The 17,935-nt window shown below is 43.3% G+C and overlaps 1 protein-coding gene and 1 long non-coding RNA gene across 3 annotated transcripts in view; one reads left to right on the top strand and one right to left on the bottom strand.

Moving 5' to 3' along the window:
- Window positions 1-17,935, top strand: part of LOC142937551 (sodium channel protein type 5 subunit alpha-like) — an 81,015-nt gene that overhangs the window by 13,247 nt on the left and 49,833 nt on the right. The window contains exons 3-9 of the mRNA XM_076080536.1: window positions 9,024-9,165; window positions 9,431-9,628; window positions 9,727-9,909; window positions 9,991-10,248; window positions 10,776-10,901; window positions 14,275-14,395; window positions 15,705-15,943. Of these exons, the coding sequence (XP_075936651.1) occupies window positions 9,130-9,165; window positions 9,431-9,628; window positions 9,727-9,909; window positions 9,991-10,248; window positions 10,776-10,901; window positions 14,275-14,395; window positions 15,705-15,943 (1,161 nt within the window). The 5' untranslated portion in view covers window positions 9,024-9,129. The remainder of the gene's footprint in view (window positions 1-9,023; window positions 9,166-9,430; window positions 9,629-9,726; window positions 9,910-9,990; window positions 10,249-10,775; window positions 10,902-14,274; window positions 14,396-15,704; window positions 15,944-17,935) is intronic.
- On the bottom strand, window positions 7,219-17,642 carry LOC142937552 (uncharacterized). 2 transcript variants are annotated; one of them, XR_012949421.1, is made up of 4 exons: window positions 15,662-17,642; window positions 14,315-14,408; window positions 12,065-13,473; window positions 7,219-10,283 (listed from the first exon to the last, which is right to left on the bottom strand). It is a non-coding gene; the product is annotated as an uncharacterized LOC142937552 (long non-coding RNA). The 2 variants fall into 2 exon arrangements; XR_012949420.1 differs by lacking the exon at window positions 7,219-10,283 and having other exon boundaries at window positions 11,551-13,473.

Here is a 17,935-nt window from a genome sequence, read left to right as displayed (position 1 = left end):
GTATAATTAATATATAATTGTTGGAATGCTTAACAGCATTCCAACAATTATACGATGGGTTCATACGTTAGAGACAGGAAGTAGAAAGATATAAGAAAGGGCTCTCAGAGTTAACCACCCTGTTGCCTCTGGAAAAAGTGCTGCAGTTAATTTAGATTATAGGACCCCACCCAGAGGCTACAAGAGGTTCAGATATCTGCTGAAATACTACGTTGTTATTTTCCCCATACCCACCACCTCTCACCCCGGGTCGCTCTGGGAAAAGGAGAGAGTCCAGCCACTCGGCAGAAGTTTGGGTCTAGACCAGAGACTGTTTTAAAGATGTGGACGTAGTCGTCGTGTTGCAACCATCGGTTTGTGGAATGCAGTTTTGAAGCATCGAGTTTGGCATTTTGGGCGTTTCCATCTAAATTTTTTGCGTCGCCATTTTTTCTTTTGCAACCAGAAGTGACAGAGGGTGGAGCTAAGTAAAACCAAACGCTGAATAAGACATTTTGAGGCGACCAAAACACGGACAACTTCCAGAACGGACAACGCCGGGGTAGAGACCTGTCAATCACAGTAAGCCCCGCCCATAAAGCATCCCCTGCTTTATGGTCTGTTTGACTCTAAATGGACCATAATGTACTAAATGAACATCATGCTGTATTGAAGAAGACTTGAAACTAGAGATTGAGACCATAAACTCATGTTTACAATGTTTACTGAGGTAATAAATCAAGTGAGAAGTATTTATTGTTTTCTGCAACCTTTCTGTAACATAAAGGAGCTACTACTAGTATGACTCTGCCAGATAGATTATAATGTGTTCGACGAATACACTTCCATTAAGTCGTTCTATAATTCATCACATGATGTCTTTGGCGCTGAAGAGAACTGCTTTTACAAGAGTAAACGCTGTTGGTTGGTGAGTGCCACTTAAATTCAGCTTTTTGTGTTCTGTAATGTGAAGACATGGAAAACAACTATAACAAGGGCAAAAAATAAAGAAATAAGGAAAGACCAACAGAGAAGTTAAAACAGTCAAATCTGAGATGGAAGGACAAAGAGAAGAAGAGCAGAGAGTGAGAGTGAGTGAGTTCACATTATCTCTGAGGTTTTCTCTGAAGTGAGAATATTGATCGGCAGTCGGACAGACGGACGGATCCACAGCTGATCTCAAACCCACGGTGGTCTCCTCCGTCCCGCCGAGACGCCGTCCCCGACGCCCCCTCAGGCTCTATTTCTGTAGCGTCACATTGTCCTCCCGCTATAAATCATTTGGATGCAGCTCAGTGAGACGAACATGACTTCGCACTCTGTGCTATTCTTGAGGAACGCAAACAGGTCTCCGACGAGGCTTCCTCACGTACCGACACACATAGCTAAGTAATGAGCCACTCGAGAACTCCTTTCACAGGGATTTTACAACAGCCGAGAGCAGTTGTTCTCTTTTAAAATGCATGTAGAGCAGCGAGGCTCTCCGCTGACACCAGTGCTGAGGGAGTAAACACAACCACAGGATGTTCACCCCAGGGCCTGATATCCAGGATATTGTAGGCCTTTTGACAATTATTATAAACAATCAAAATAAATGATTGATCATTTATATCATAACTTGCAAAACACAATTAGAAAGCTCTCCTCAAAGCCACTAGACTCCATTGACAAAAAACAGTAATTCCACCTCACTGATTATTGTAAAATGCAAAATAAAACTGTCTTTGTTCGTCTTTCCAGAGTTCCAACAATCACCAACTCTGGTTGCTTTAGAAGCTTGTCATTAATAGTTTTAATGATGTATTATGAGCTGCTTAGAGCTAGTGTTAGGAAGTCCAACCGGTCACAATTCCCTCTCTTCTAACTATTTTACAGTGCTCTGAAAACATCCCCTTCAAACAACTGGATTCATCTCCGTTATTTAGCCCAGCAGGACTGTGCTGCCCACCGGCTGCTAACAGCTAACAGCTAACGTTAACTAGCTTCCTTCCTTCCAATTTCATCATGGATTTGTTGTGGCGTCATCATGGATTTGGCGACTGAATATCTGCCAATAACGATGCCATCACTTTTTGCAGTAGAAACAAAATGATAAAGTACCATTGAAGATGCTCTTCCTGTGGAGATAATGTGATAAAGTGAACTTTAGCGTCAATAAACAGCATTCAGACAATTTAATATTAAACATGTAGTGCAATGCTAAAGCTACTCATGAAATTCTTTGCATTTAAACTTCGTGACAGCAAACTCTACATTGGAAACAACACAACCGAGAGTCTTAAAAAACAGATAGGAGCCTGGAAAGCCTCTTAGCTGCTGATGTATGAGTTAGAAAAGGTTTTGTTGAGGATAAAGAGAGCCAAGGCAGTCCAGAGAAGGTTAAGTAGCCTCTATTCCCTTTGGCTTTTCATTTTAAAAAGTTAAATTGTGCCTGACAAATCCTCCCCCCTCCCCCCCCAAAGAATCCCTCCTCAGCAACATTTAGACTTGGCCTTTTCCTTAATCACATGTAGACCAGCGCTGAACACTGAGAGCAGTATAATACTAAACACTGACTTTCATGAAACACAATGAACACCGTCAGAGACTCAACACAAACAAAGGGCTCTTAAATCTGAACAGACTTTTCCAATGAAATGTTCCTGCACAACATCTATAGCACATGAGCAGCATAGGATTGTCCTTCATCGCTTCACTGTGGACGGGTTTATGTTTTGGGGAACCCTACCCTGTAGGACCGAGAAGTGAAATGCTGCCTTCATCAAATCTTAAATATTCCTACATGACATGAAATATTAGTGACTGAATAAGCAACCAAACAAAAACATACGTAAGTGTTGTTTAATGTTTGTACAGTTGGTAGTTTGTGGTAGAATAACAAACTTTATGGATGTTTAGTTAAAGCTGTGTGTCGATTTTCTCGACCCGGCGCAATTTCGTGTCTACTCACATCCATCCATGTCTTTGTATTGACTTTGTACGTAATCTCATACCGCAAACACCTGCATTCTCTCTAGTGACCACCAGGGGGCGACTCCTCTTGTTGTATAGAAGTCTATGGGAAAATGACTCTACTTCTCTCTTGATTTATTACCTCAGTAAACATTGTAAACATGAGTTTATGGTCTCAATCTCTAGTTTCAAGTCTTCTTCACTACAGCATGATGTTCATTTAGTACATTATGGTCCATTTAGAGTCAAACAGACCATAAAGCAGGGGATGCTTTAGGGCGGGGCTACACGGTGATTGACAGGTCTCTACCAGAGACGTATACGGCGTCTCTACGTCACTCCTCCTCAGTCCAGATATGGTCACTTCCTGTTCACTGGTTTCAAAAAAACCAAGATGGCGACGGCCAGACTGCTAAACTCGAGGCTTTAAAACAACAAACCAGTGACAAGTGACGACTTCTTAAATACAGTCTCTGCTTTAAATCCATGACAGTTGAACGTCATGATGTTCCTCTGAGTTCGTATCATGTCGACTCTGAACAGGAATGTTGATGAATGTTTTTCTATCAGGATCAGGCTGGTGTGAACATTCGTCAGTGTGTGTGTGTGTGTGTGTGTGTGTCCTTATAAGTGCTTGGCAATCAAGATGGTTTAGATGTTCTAATGATAACACGTCGGAGATGACTCTGTTATTAATGTGACCAAATGTGGTGATCAAAGTGCCACACACACACACACACACACACACTACGGCTCGGCTGTGATCAAAGCGTTGGTTCGTGGCCAAGCCCGCTCTGTGCCGTGATGCTAACGGCTAGGCGCTAGTTTAGCAGCTATTTCTGGAGCTGCCGTGTCACTGATGAGACATTAAAACAGAATCAAAGCCGGAGGGATTTCCTCCTCTCGACTCGTGGCATCACTGAGAGCGCCGCGCTGACCTTAAGTTAATGTAGTCGACTTCAAAACACCCAAAAATCCCCTAACCCTCCCGCCCGAGCTCTGAGGAGTGACCCCCGACCTCTGACAGACATTCCTCTGGCTGCTCGTAATGTTGATGAGCTTCATGTTAAAGGTTTCTCCTCTCTCGTGCTCTGGTGCATCTTCTATCTCTTGGTTTGATCTGACGTGAACTCAACCTAAAGCCAAAATTCACATCACGTGACTATTCCAACAGTGTCCTGTGTCTCTAATCCAGATGAGGATTATTCAGACCATCACACCAGATGAGCCATGGGGTTCACTTCATCATGTTTGGCACGTTAACACTTTTAATATATTCCTATAACTCTGTGATGGAAGCCAATTAAACCTTAAAATCGATGAGCTCAGATTAGAGTATGATAGAGTAGATCGGATTAGGATATGATACTCTAGATTAGTCTGAAGTGGATTAGATTATACAAGATTACACCAAAACACTGGATTTACGTACATGAAACTGGTTTAGGTGAGATTAGATTAGATAGTTTAGACGGGATTAGACGAGGCCTGATTCGATTATAATTAGATTACATGTTACATTACATGTTGTCTCATCTGTTGAAGTGTATCAGTGGATTAAAGCAGGCTGACAGAGGTCAGAGGTCATAGTGTGATGTCTGATCACGTGGTTCACGTCTCATGTCGTCCAGTTTATGTGAGTAATATTCAGACTGCTGAGGAACAGAGACTGCTTTAAAGTTCAGTCCAGACTTGATAAGGTGTGTGAGTAACATGGAAAGTTCACACACACACACACACACACACACACACACTGTTCTCCCAACAGAGATGGCACAAAACAATCTCCCCCGGCAACCAGCACTGGGATACGGTTGCTATAGCAATGCTAAGTACTCTCTTCCCCCCGGACTCGAGTTTACCTGAGTGTTATAATTAGAGGTGTGTGTGTGCGCGTGCGTGTGTGTGTGTGTGTGTGCGTGTGTGTGCAGGAGGTCATCAGGAACAGAACTGAATGGCAGAGGAACATGAAGTGAACACACACACACACACACACACACACAATCCCCAGTATATCTCCTGGAATAGCTCCAACATGTTTGTTTGTCTGTCTCTCTCTCTGTCTCTCTGTCTCTCTCTCTCTGTCTCTCTCTGTCTCTCTGTCTCTGTCTCTCTGTCTCTCTGTCTCTCTCTCTCTGTCTCTCTCTGTCTCTCTGTCTCTCTCGCTCTGTCTCTCTCTGTCTCTCTGTCTCTGTCTCTCTGTCTCTCTGTCTCTCTCTCTCTGTCTCTCTCTGTCTCTCTGTCTCTCTCGCTCTGTCTCTCTGTGTCTCTCTGTCTCTGTCTCTCTCTGTCTCTCTCTCTGTCTCTTAATGTGTCTCTTGGTATTTCATCTGTTCTTTCGTCTCAATCATGGTCTAACTTTGAGCTTCTGGGACATAAATTAATACAAATAAAAGAGACTTTTATTAAAATGAAAATCTTCTCGTCGCCACTTGAATCTTTGTGTTAAATTATTTTTCCATCGTGACTTCTCAGAAAATTAAAAACTAAATGTGTGTTTGTTTCGCTGTTCTGACCCAACGATCCGTCAGGTGGTTTTCACTGAGTGTGTGCGTGTGTGTGTGTGTGTGTGTGTGTGTGTGTCTGATGAAGGTGTGTAAGTGCTGGACTGAGGGGGCCCCCCTTTGGTGAGAGTGGGGGGGGGGGGTCTGAAGTGGCGTCCCTCCATTAACATAGACAGAGGTGTGTGTGAGAGATAACTGCTGGCTGTCTCACAGTCTGACACCTCACACACACACACACACGCACACACACATACACACACCTGCTACACTCAGCCTCCAAAAACCTCTCACACACACTCTTTATGTCCTCAAGCCCCTCAAACACACACACACACTCAGTTCAGTCGACCCATCATACACACTTCACATCCACTCACATGCCACCATGTTGACTCACTTGTCATGAGATGGATGGAAGTGTGTGTGTGTGTGTGTGTGTGTGTGTGTGTGTGTGTGTGTGTGTGTGTGTGTGTGTGTGTGTGTGTGTGTGAGAGTGTGAGTGTGTGTGTGTGTGTGACGCCGTGGCCTTGCTCAGGGTTGGTGTCAATTCAGTCAACATTGATTATTTTTACTGTAATGCTTGTATCAGCAGCTCAGTTTGGTTTTTGTTGTCACATTACATAACTCTACCGTAAAGCTTAAATCAGCTGATTCTGTAACCGTGTTGATATTGATCGCTGGTACCAAAGTGTTTGGACAAGCAGCTGCTCGGCTTTTTATCATCATTTCTTTTACCACAATGGCTGGATAAGAAGCCACCTGGAACTTTTCTATTGGATTACATCAACAGCTGATTTAATGCATTTAAACCCGTTTCTGTTACCGTAATGTTCAGATGAGCAGCACACTGTGATATTAGATCCACTGTTACTGTAACCTGACATCAGTTGCTCTTACTGTAATGCAGGTATTATTAGCTGCACAGCATTTTGTCAGTGACTAATGACCCAGTAATTCTTAATTTGATGTTTGAAATATGTATTATGTAATTAAAATTGACTGTGGTTACCATAATGTTTGGTGTAAGTGGTGCATTGAATCATAATGTGTTATTGCATTAGAATTGATAGCTGTTGTTACCGTAATGTTTGGAAAAGCAGTGCAGATCCTTGGACATTTTTATTGCTTGAAAATAAATTTTTGTTTATGTTACCGTAGTGTTTGGATAAGCAGTGCAGGGATTTATGAAATTTTATTGCATTCAAATAAATGATTGTTTGTTACCATAATGTTTGGATAAGAGGTGCAGTGAGTTGGAACCTTTCATTGCATTATACTTTATTTGTTGTTTTTAGTATTACCGTAATTATTAGAAAATCAGTGCAGTGAGCCGGAACGTTTTACGTGATTGTTATTGAAAAGATTGCACAAGAAGTTGCTCAGCTTTTTGATTTTAGATTATTAGTTGTCTGGTTTTTAAGCTGGGCTTTAACCACAGTATTTACTGTATTCAACCAGCTGCTTTATGGTAATAATACTTTGCATGTTGCTGTAAAATTACCATCTACTGAGTCATTTGGCAGCCTGATTGCTTTTGCAGTGACACAAGCTGAGAACATGTTCTTTTTTCTCAGTGGTTGCTGGTTTCATAATATAAATTCTGTTCGTTATTTGGGGATTTAAAAGGCATGAAATTGACTTCTCCAGTTAAACGCTTCAAAGGTCAACTCCTGAGCTTTTTGACAGCAGATTCATATTCAGCGCTGCTTTTGTGTTGTATTGTATTAACACGGCTTTTGTTATTGGCTGTTAGATAAGGTGGAACTTCAAGGACACGTTTGAGACAAAGCTGCTCTTTATTAAAAGCAAAACTAATATAGATTACAAGTATACAACTAACTATACATGCAGACATAGTGACATGAAGTAGAATATATATTTAGGGTCAAATAAATGACACATTTTATGTTCAGCACTTGATGTAGAAAATACAGTTTGATCAGCTGAAATAACTAATATTATCTTACAAACCATATACGTTGTAATAAAACCTCTATAATTATTGATAATGTACAAATATTCAGTAAAGTCCACTGTTCTCATCAAAGATATCTTAAATGTTGAAGTAGTCTTTTCCCTTCAGCTGTTGTGTAACCGTTACATAACGTGATGAAGCAGCTCCACTTATCCTCGTGTAATAAAGTGATAATAAATAACAGGCTGGCTGTCTGATGATGAGCTGCTTAAAAGCCTCCCAGCGGCGGCGGCGGCGGCCCAGCGGGGGTGGCGGGTCACCGCAGTGGGCTTGTGACCGCAGGGTTGTCGGTTTGAATCCCCAGACAGCGTCTGCACACAGCGGCAACCTGGTTTGTTTTTTAAATGTTTTTTTCTGTGACTCAGCGTGAAACTCCTGTGTGACTCAGAGCTTTGTTCAACCAGAGGTTCCTTCATGTTAATGTCATCCTCTTCATCCTCTTCCTCCTCTTCATCCTCTTCCTCCTCTTCATCCTCTTCATCCTCTTCCTCCTCTTCATCCTCTTCCTCCTCTTCATCCTCTTCATCCTCTTCCTCCTCTTCATCCTCTTCCTCCTCTTCATCCTCTTCATCCTCTTCATCACTCCTCCTCTCACTCTACTAAAGCAACTCTTTTGTTTCTTTGTCGTTGGAAAGTAACTTCACTCTTTGTTTGAGACTGAAGTCTGTTTCACTCAAATTTAAATGTTAAGTTGTTATAATTATATCCAGAAATTCTAATTAAATACAATTAACTTTTTGTATTTTCCACTAACGGTAACACTGGAGACAACCAGGAAGTCATTAAAACGTGATTATTTTAGGATTCATGTCGTCAAACTTGCAGAAGTTAAAATTCAAAGATTACAGTCGTTGCAGATTCTCATATACTTTAATTATAACCAAAGAGGAACTGATGTCCACTGTGAGCATGTCTTCAAATGTTTTAATTTACCTGCTGAAAACAAGTTCTACACACAAGAAATACAATTAAAACATTCTCACTTTTTACTGACCCTGTTGTCGTCTGTGACTTTGAACGTGGAAAAAAAATCACAAAAACACTAATTTTGTTGGAAGAAGAGAAACATTTTGAATTGAGGACTTTTACTTGTAATAGAGTAGTCGCTATAAAAGCATCTGGTTTTAGGAGTAACCCGGCGCTCACTAGACGATCCTCTGCAGGTCAGAGGGTTATTTTCAGGTTGCTGTGGCCTCTTGACCTTTCACCTCCCGGCTGCCGTCCTGTAACAACGATGGCTGTCGCTGTGAGATTCAGTCGGCAGCAGCAGCAGCAGCAGTTCTCCCTCCACCAATCAGCGGATCAGATGTGACTGCGTAGGAGGCGATGAATGTGATCGGATGTGAATGTGGAATATCAATTATGACGGACGTTAGCCGTGTGGGCGGGTCCCTGTCGGTCGTAAACACAGATGAGGAAACAGAGCGGGGGGGGGGGGGGGTGTTTTGATATTTATGACTGAAATGTCTCAGCTTTCAAAATGTTCCAACACCCACAGTTCATTAGAACCAGGGGTTATAATTATGTAACCACACACCTGTAGTACTTGACTAAGTGTGTGTGTGTGTGTGTGTGTGTCTGTGTATGTGTGTGTGTGTGTGTGTGTTTTGCAGAAAGTGCCCAGATGGGTTTGTCTGTCTGAAGGCAGGAAGGAACCCAAACTACGGCTACACCAGCTTCGACAGCTTCGGCTGGGCCTTCCTGTCCTTGTTTCGCCTGATGACTCAGGACTACTGGGAGAACCTCTACCACCAGGTACCGTCCACACCAGACCACGGGTTCAGGGTTACGTTACAAACCAAAATAATAAAGTCTTCAAGCTGCATTCTCTCTAGTGTCCACCAGGGGGCGACTCCTCTGGTTGTATAGAAGTCTATGAGAAAATGACTCTACTTCTCTCTTGATTTATTACCTCAGTAAACATTGTAAACATGAGTTTATGGTCTCAGTCTCTAGTTTCAAGTCTTCTTCAATACGTGAGAAGACATCCAGAACATTTTGTTCATTTTCCTTTTTGCAGACGCTGCGTTCGGCCGGTAAGACCTACATGGTGTTCTTCGTGGTGGTGATCTTCTTGGGCTCCTTCTACCTGGTCAACCTCATCCTGGCCGTGGTGGCCATGGCGTACGAGGAGCAGAACCAGGCCACCATCGCCGAGGCCAGCCAGAAAGAGCGGGAGTTTCAGGTTGCAATGGAGATGCTGAAGAAGGAGCAGCAGGTAAACTGATTAAACGGACATCTATTTGTAAATTCTTCTTTTGTCTACTGGCTCGACTACGTTTTAAAGAAACGCTCTGAATCTTTTTTTTTCACCAGGTTGCCGCCCAGAAACTCCTCGACTCGGACTCCATAATGTCACCAGATCTCTCCCCGTTCGGTCTGCCATTGGACGGCGTGGAGGAGCGGAGGCGGAGTCAGGCGCTGGTGGGAGTGGCCGACGTGGAGGCGAACCAATCGGAGGAGAAGCTGCTACAGGTGGACATGACGGACGGGGGAAAGGTGAGGAAAGACGAATCTGTGGTATTATGGTTTATTTAGACGTCACGCAGTCAGAGTAACGTTATCTACGTCCTCCTCCAGCCTCTCCACCCTCTCCTCGCTCGCTCCTTCTCCTCAAGGACTCGGCGAAGCAGCCAGGTCTCCTCCATCTTCAACTTCCGTCTGAGGAGCCGGGGGTCGGAGGGAGAGATGGCCGACGACGAGTACAGCGTCCCGGGCGACGTGGTGGAGGGCGTCGGGGGTCGGACCTACAGCGGCGGGACCTTCAGCGGCATCCTGCCTCACCCGTGGCCCAAACGAAGACTGAGCACCTACAGCAACGCCAGCAGGAACTCCCAGGTGAGAGGACGGGAGGAGGCCGGGAAACGTAGAGGCTGAGGGAGTGAATGAGAAGAGAGTAGAGTTACGAGATTAAATGAAGTGAGATGAAACGAGATGAAACGAGATTAAATGAGATAAAGTCAGACGAGATATTTTGATGCTAATACAAATGAGAGTAGATACTTGTAATGAGATATTATGACGTTGGAGATTATATAACATGACAGCATGAATTAGATTTTGTTAAATGAGATGAAATTAGATGAGTTTGGATGAAAAGGTTTAAGATGTGAGTGATAAAACTATGATATTATATTAGATGAGGTCTGATAGAATAGAACGTCCCCTCAGGAGTTATTCTGCGGATTGAGTCAAAGAAAATATATTAAACCAAATAGTTTGATCAAAGAAAATATATCTGCGGAGTTCATAAGAGGTCTTCACACACATTCATATCTCGTGTGTGTGTGTGTGTGTGTGTGTGTGTGTGTGTGTGTGTGTGTGTGTGTGTGTGTGTGTGTGTGTGTGTGTGTGTGTGTTTCCAGGTATTCTATCCAACTCTAAACGTCAACGGGAAGCTTTTTGTTGCAATTGACCAGAACGGGGTTTCCCCACCTTCGCTGCAGGGGCAGCTGCCTGCCTGCACCATGGAGAAGGTCAAGGAGGAGAGTGTGAGTACCGTGTGTGTGTGTGTGTGTGTGTGTGTGTGTGTGTGTGTGAGTGTGAGTGTGAGTGTGTGTGTGTGTGTGTGTGTGTGTGTGTGTGTGTGTGTGGAAACAGTGATGAAGTCTGCAGCCGTTCAACACTCAGACATCTGAATTATGAATCAGTGCTTTGCGTAACTCCACTCTGATATCATGTGCTAAAGACACACACACACACACACACACACATATCGACCATCTCAGATAACAACACTGTGGTATTCCCCCCCCTCCACACACACACACACACACACACACACACGCTCATGTCAGAGCACACATCGTGTCACTGCTATGGCATCAGGGGAAAAAGACACACATACCAGCTCAGGCACGTTATGAGTTTCCTTTATGCACACACACACACACACTAACACACACACACACACACACACACACACACACACACACACACACACACACACACACACACATTGCGTGTATACATTTCTATTTCACAAGTTCCAGGTTCTTCAAAGTCACCTGATTATTTTAATTACAAGTTATTACAGATTCATTTAAAACCACATGACATCTGTTTGGTTCCATCCAGGGACATTTTGTAGCTGGAGGCCAGAGGGGCCCCTGACACCTTGGGCCCCTCTGGCCTTCAGCTACAATATGTCCCTCAAAGAGACACTTACACACCAGGAAGAGACTCACTATGAACACAAAGAAACACACAACAACTGCAAAGACACAATGAGACTACGAAGAGAAGCAGGACAACTACCAAGAGACAGAAAGAGACACAAGACCAAAACAACAACAAAGAGACACAAAATGACTACGAAGAGACCCACAATGACTACAAAAGACTGAAACGACAAAGACACACAAAATAATGACAAAGAGACTAAAATAACCCCAAAGAGACACAAAAAGACTAAAAAGAAATCTAAAATGATGGCATAGAGACAGTAAAAGAAGTACAAAAGAGAATAGAGAACTATAAAGTCTGTATTCTGCTCTATATGAGAGGTGGTTGGAGCCCATTGTCTTCCACTGTATTTGCTCTCCAGCAGCTCTCAGACAGTTAGAGTACAGTTCAGTTTAAGAAGTCTTGGTTTCATCTCATGAAACCGTAGCTGAAGGCTCCGTGTCACCAGGGATTACATTTATTTTAATACTTGTTCACAGTCTTCTCCCCATCAGGCAGGAGGTTAGAGTATCAGGAGGACAAACACAGCAGCTCCACGCCTGGAGGTGTTCTTCACCTCCACCTGCTGGACCCGATACCACTGTTATATAAGAGAAGAAGAAGAAAGAGAAGAAGAAGAAGAAGAAGAAGAAGAAGAAGAAGAAAGAGAAGGAAACGAAGAAGAAGAATTTTATATTTCACAAACAGTGTTTTTCTTTCACATCATGATGTTTAACTCCGTGGGATGAATTGGAGATCAGCTTTTTGAAAAGACAGACGTGCATCAAGCTGGTGTCACGAAAAAAAATTTGTAGATATCCTGTTAATTCGTTAATCCTGTAATCATGAACTAAGTAGTGTAAAGACGGCAAAACTAACTCGTAACTAAGTATTTCACGTTCTTTTCCAATACTAAGTATTTCACGATCTTTTCCTGAACCTAACTAAGTGTTTCACGATCTTTTCCAATACTAAGTATTTCACGATCTTTTCCTGAACCTAAGTGTTTCACAATCTTTTCCAATACTAAGTATTTCACGATCTTTTCCTGAACCTAAGTGTTTCACGATCTTTTCCAATACTAAGTATTTCACGATCTTTTCCTGAACCTAACTAAGTAATTCACAATCTTTTTCCAATACTAAGTATTTCACGATCTTTTCTCAAACCTAACTAAGTTATTTCCTATAAAGACGGCAGTTTATTTTGAAAAGGCTGTATTCAAGTAACGAGCACATTTCTAGAAAAACACCCGAAAAATGAGGCGTAACTTTTGGTAAGATATACAAACTGTTGTACGAGGATACTTGTTTTCATCTCTATAATATTAATTCTGCCTTCAGAGCAACTGTGATAAAATATATATATAAAACTTATGAAGTACTTCTTCTTGTTATCTGCTAAATAACTAAATACATGAATGACAACGGCTCCACAGTTTTGATAAGTTATATTTTGACCATGAAGAACATGAACCAGTCGTCCTGATGCTCAGACGAGGAGGTGAGGAAGAGGAGGAGGAAGAGGAGGAAGGAGCACTTAGTTGCCTTGGAAATGTTGCCACAGCAACCCACAGCAGCCAACGGAAGCTGTGTGTGTGTGTGTGTGTGTGTGTGTGTGTGTGTGTGTGTGTGTGTGTGTGTGTGTGTGTGTGTGTGTGTGTGTGTGTGTGTGTGTGTGTGTGTGTGTGTGTGTGTGTGTGTGTGTGTTGCCTCGTACTTCCCTGACTCGCAGACAGGATGCAGGTGTTGTCGTGGGCGGCGACCTTCAGTGACATGCGTCACGTCTCATTGGAGGAGCATTTAGCAGGAAGTGTTACGTAATCTTCCAGAGGTTCAGCTCTCTGGAGGCCGAGAGGTTCCTGAACTCCTCCGGGTCCCGAGTTCATCTTCATACAAGCTGTTCAAAAGGATAAAACTTTATTTAAAATGTAGTGGTGGTAGTCCAGGTTTCAAAGAGATCAATTATTATGATCAGTATTTATTTATTTTAATTTTAATTACATTGTTATTTATTTTATCTTCTTCTTCTTCTTCTTCTTCTTCTTCTTCTTCTTATATATTTTTTCAGTTGTTTTGAAACTGGTATTCAAATTTAACAGGAAGTCCTTTATACTCTTACTCTTACTTCTACTTCATTATTTAAGTTTGATTAAAGCGTTTGGTTTTACAGATGATAAATTACGTCGGCTTCTAAGAGTTCAGACAGCGACTGATGCAATTTTTAGTGAGACACACACACACACACACACACAGTTATGTGGGTCAAACATAGTGCAGTTATTTCCTTCTGTGTGTGTGTGTGTGTGTGTGTGTGTGTGTGATCACCACAGTAACAGATGACAACTGATGCTCATGAATGAACCGTTATGTGTCATTTACAGAATTCATGTTAAAATAAATATTCTGTTTACTGTTGAATAAACTAAACTACCTCTCTGTCTCTGTCTCTCTCTCTGTCTCTGTCTCTGTCTCTGTCTCTGTCTCTGTCTCTATCTCTCTCTGTCTCTCTCTGTCTCTCTCTCTATCTCTCTCTCTCTGTCGCTCTCTCTCTGTCGCTCTCTCTCTGTCGCTCTCTCTCTCTCTCTGTCTCTCTCTCTCTCTCGCTCTCTCTCTGTCGCTCTCTCTCTCTCTCTGTCGCTCTCTCTCTGTCGCTCTCTCTCTCTCTCTCTCTCTCTCTCTGTCTCTCTCTCTCTCTCAGGTCCCCACGTCCACCACAGAGCTCAGTACGATGCTGTTACCTCGTCCCTCGTCCACTCAGGACTCGGTGAGGAGGGGGAGGACGCTCAGCGCTGCCAGCTACCTCACTGACGCCATGGAAGGTGAGGACACCATCTATGAAAGACACATCCAGGTGTTCAGGGACGCCTCAAACACCTGGTCAACAGTTAACCTCCACTCTAAATCTCTAACTCTAACTTAGGTTAAATAAATGCACTTCTTCTCTGAGTCATAACTCGGTCAGATCGTTACACAAAGACATCAAACACACATTCATATCATTCAGTGCTGCACACTTCCACAGGATATCATGATGTCCAGTCATGCAGAATAAACACACCCTCATATCTGCAGAAGTTACCTGAGAATCGTCACGTTTTTAACTTTCCTTCAGTATCAAAGTGATCCAGTGATGTGTATCTGTGCATACGCACGCTGCAGACAGGAGCTGATGATTCAGTGTATCTTTAAACAAACGGAGGCTAAAGAGGACAGCAGCACATTCATTGAGCTTTATCGAGGTGTTTTTCTGAGCTTGGTGTCAAATTTGTTTTTCTTTCCAGACGCCTGGTTGTGTGAATTCAATCCAAAATGATTTTTTTAAATAAAAGTCTCCCTGACTTTATGGTTTCTGGTCATCGAGTTCATTCCCCATTCACATTCTACTGTTTGTGTGTAACATGGGACTGGACCTTGTCTGACTTTTTAACTCAATGTGTGTTGTACAATTGTGTGTCGATACAGGATTGTGTATCGTGTGTGTGTGTGTGTGTGTTTGATGATATTCATGTAACAGATTTTTGGGTTCATATCTGTCCAAATCTGCATTCATGTGTGTGTGTGTGTGTGTGGTCTGCTGAGTCACTGTCTCTGCCCTCGGCGGTCATCATTGAGGAAAAGAAAAGTCCTCTCTCCATCCATCTGTGCACCCTTCATTCCCTCCTTTCCTTAATTCCTTTCATCCTTAATTCCTTTCTGTATTATTCACTTTACATACGCAGTCTTATCAGTTTACGTTGCAGTTTGAATTCATGTTTTTGTTCAAAATGTCCTCATGTATTTACTTTATCCGACCAGACGTGTGAATGAATTCATTAGGTTCATATTGACCTTTGTGTTTGTCATGTTTTATTATGAAGTTATAGAAGCTACTTTAATATCTACTGTTCTGTCACATGACTAGGACTCATGAATCTAATGACAAAATCCAAAAAAAGTCTTGAACTCGACTGTTTACGACTCAAAGCTCAGAATTCCTGACTTGAACTCGTTCCAGACTCTCCTGTGAAAATCAATGATCTGGTTTAATTTCCAGAGACTAAAGACTGAGCAGTCCTACAGATGATCTATTATTTACTGGTACTCACTTATCTGCTCTCCTCTGGTCTGGTTTCTTCCCGGTCGATGCAGAGCTGGAAGAGGCCCATAAGAGATGCCACCCGTGCTGGTACGTCTTCGCCCACCGATACCTGGTGTGGGAGAGCTCTCCTAACTGGCTGAGGCTGAAGCAGCAGGTGAAGATCATGGTGATGGACCCCTTCCTGGACCTGGCCATCACCGTCTGCATCGTCCTCAACACGCTCTTCATGGCCATGGAGCACTACCCCATGACCGACGAGTTCAACGGCATGCTGAGCATCGGAAACCTGGTAGGAAGGAGGGAGGGAAGGAGGAAGGGAGGGAGGAAGGAGGGAGGGAAGGAAGGAGGGAGGGAGGGAGGGAATTGTGGATGGAAGCTTTGATGGATGGACGGATGGAAGCGTTGATGGAAAGATGGATGGATGGATGGATGGAAGGATGGAAGCTTTGATGGAAGGATGGATGGATGGAAGGATGGTTGGATGGATGGATGGATGGATGGGTGGAAGCTTTGATGGATGGACGGATGGATGGAGGCACCATGGAGGGGTGGATAGATGGATGGAAGGAAGCTTTGATGGATGGATGGATGGATGGATGGATGGAGGCACCATGGAGGGGTGGATGGGTGGATGGGTGATTGGGTGGATAGAAATGTTGATGGATGAAGGAGGGATGGAGGGATTGAGGTATGGGTGGAAAGAAGGAAGGAGGGAAGGATGGAGGGATGGATGGATGGAAAGAAGGACGAGGGAAGGATGGAAAGAAGGACGGAGGGAAGGATGGAGGGAAGGAAGGAGGGAAGGATGGAGGGATGGATAATGGAAGATGGATGGAGGGATGAAGTTGTTAATGGAAGCTTTGGCTGTAAATGATAGTGAAGCAGTAACAGGAGCACAAACAGAGTTATGTGAATCAGAGCTGACCATCAAAACCACATCTGATGATGAGTTGAGTGAAATTCCAGCTGGTGGTTCTGTGTGAGACCTGACGGAGTCGAATAGTATCTGTTGAGGTCATGTTGTGTTGCTGTTAGTCTGGTGTCTCAGTATATCAAATATCCAGGAGGGATGGGCATGTAAAGATAACCCAGTACCAAGAATCAAACGTTCTCCAGTCAAACGATACATGCAATCGATCCTCTTTGTGCCGAGATCTAGAAATAAATGTCAGCTAACCAGTGGAACACACGTACAGCTTCCATTCACATGATGGGTGTTTAATGACGTACGCTATAAGTATCCGTATCACTTTAAGGGTACTGGTATTGGGACTGGCATCGTTAGTTTTTAAAAGATACCCAATTCAAGCAGACTGTGATGAGAATAGCCATGAACCAGTATCGGACGGCCTTCAACCAGTAAGAGGGTTAACATATTTCGTGACATGCTAAATGAAACTAACATGCTTATATAAGACGAGTAGTGATCGTGCAGTGAGCCTGTATGGAACAAAAAGGGGGTAAAAGAAAAACCAGCAGAACCAGTGTACGGTCTAAAGGTAGACGGTAGTGTTTGAAGTAACAACTGCAGACTCGGGACAAATAGATGTCAGTTAACATTAACTTTCAAATCAAGTCTACCAGAACCCTGTTTCATCAGAACAGAGATATTTGTGACTGTTGTGTTCCAGAGGTTTGTTTTTCTGATGAACGTCTACGAGTGTGAAGCTTGAACTTCTTCACTTGGTGTTTAGTGTCCATGTTTGTGGAATAAATAAACTCTAGGCGCGTTAGATTTTGTCACCAAGACTGTTTGGGGGGAAACAAACCTCTGACCTTCTGAGACCGCCTGAAACCCTTTCTTGTACAAATTGCAAACCTCAGAGAGTAAGAAATAGACTCTGCTCTCCTAGAAACACAAAACGAAAGTGTGTGTGTGTTGTTTTTGAGTATTGGAGCTGACAGAAGCGGGTCGGATGGTGAACCACCGTGACTAATTCCACTGTTTGACCCTGCAGGTGTGCCGTAGATCTGACAGGAGCTGATAGGTTGATGCAATATGGTAATTGGTTCACCTGAGGTGTGAAAGGCCTCGCGGGCAAAATCCAACCACGTTGATCACACCTGCACACACACACACACACACACACACACACACACACACACACACACACACATGTTCCTGTGCAGCCGTGTCAGGTTTCCTCAGCTCAGCTTGCAGGTTTTTGCTGTTTCGAGGAGGAGGATGGTAATAAAGTTCAGAAGTAGAAACAGCGGCTGTGGGTCGGCCTGCAGCAGTGTGGTGTTCAATCACTGGCTCTGGGCCCACAGGGGGGCCACT

Source organism: Anarhichas minor, unplaced genomic scaffold (assembly GCF_050575085.1).
Source record: "Anarhichas minor isolate MPS153535 unplaced genomic scaffold, ASM5057508v1 ptg000074l, whole genome shotgun sequence".
Taxonomy (NCBI): domain Eukaryota; kingdom Metazoa; phylum Chordata; class Actinopteri; order Perciformes; family Anarhichadidae; genus Anarhichas; species Anarhichas minor.
The sequence above is the reverse complement of the archived record's forward strand: the minus strand, read 5'-3'. Positions and strand labels throughout refer to the sequence as shown.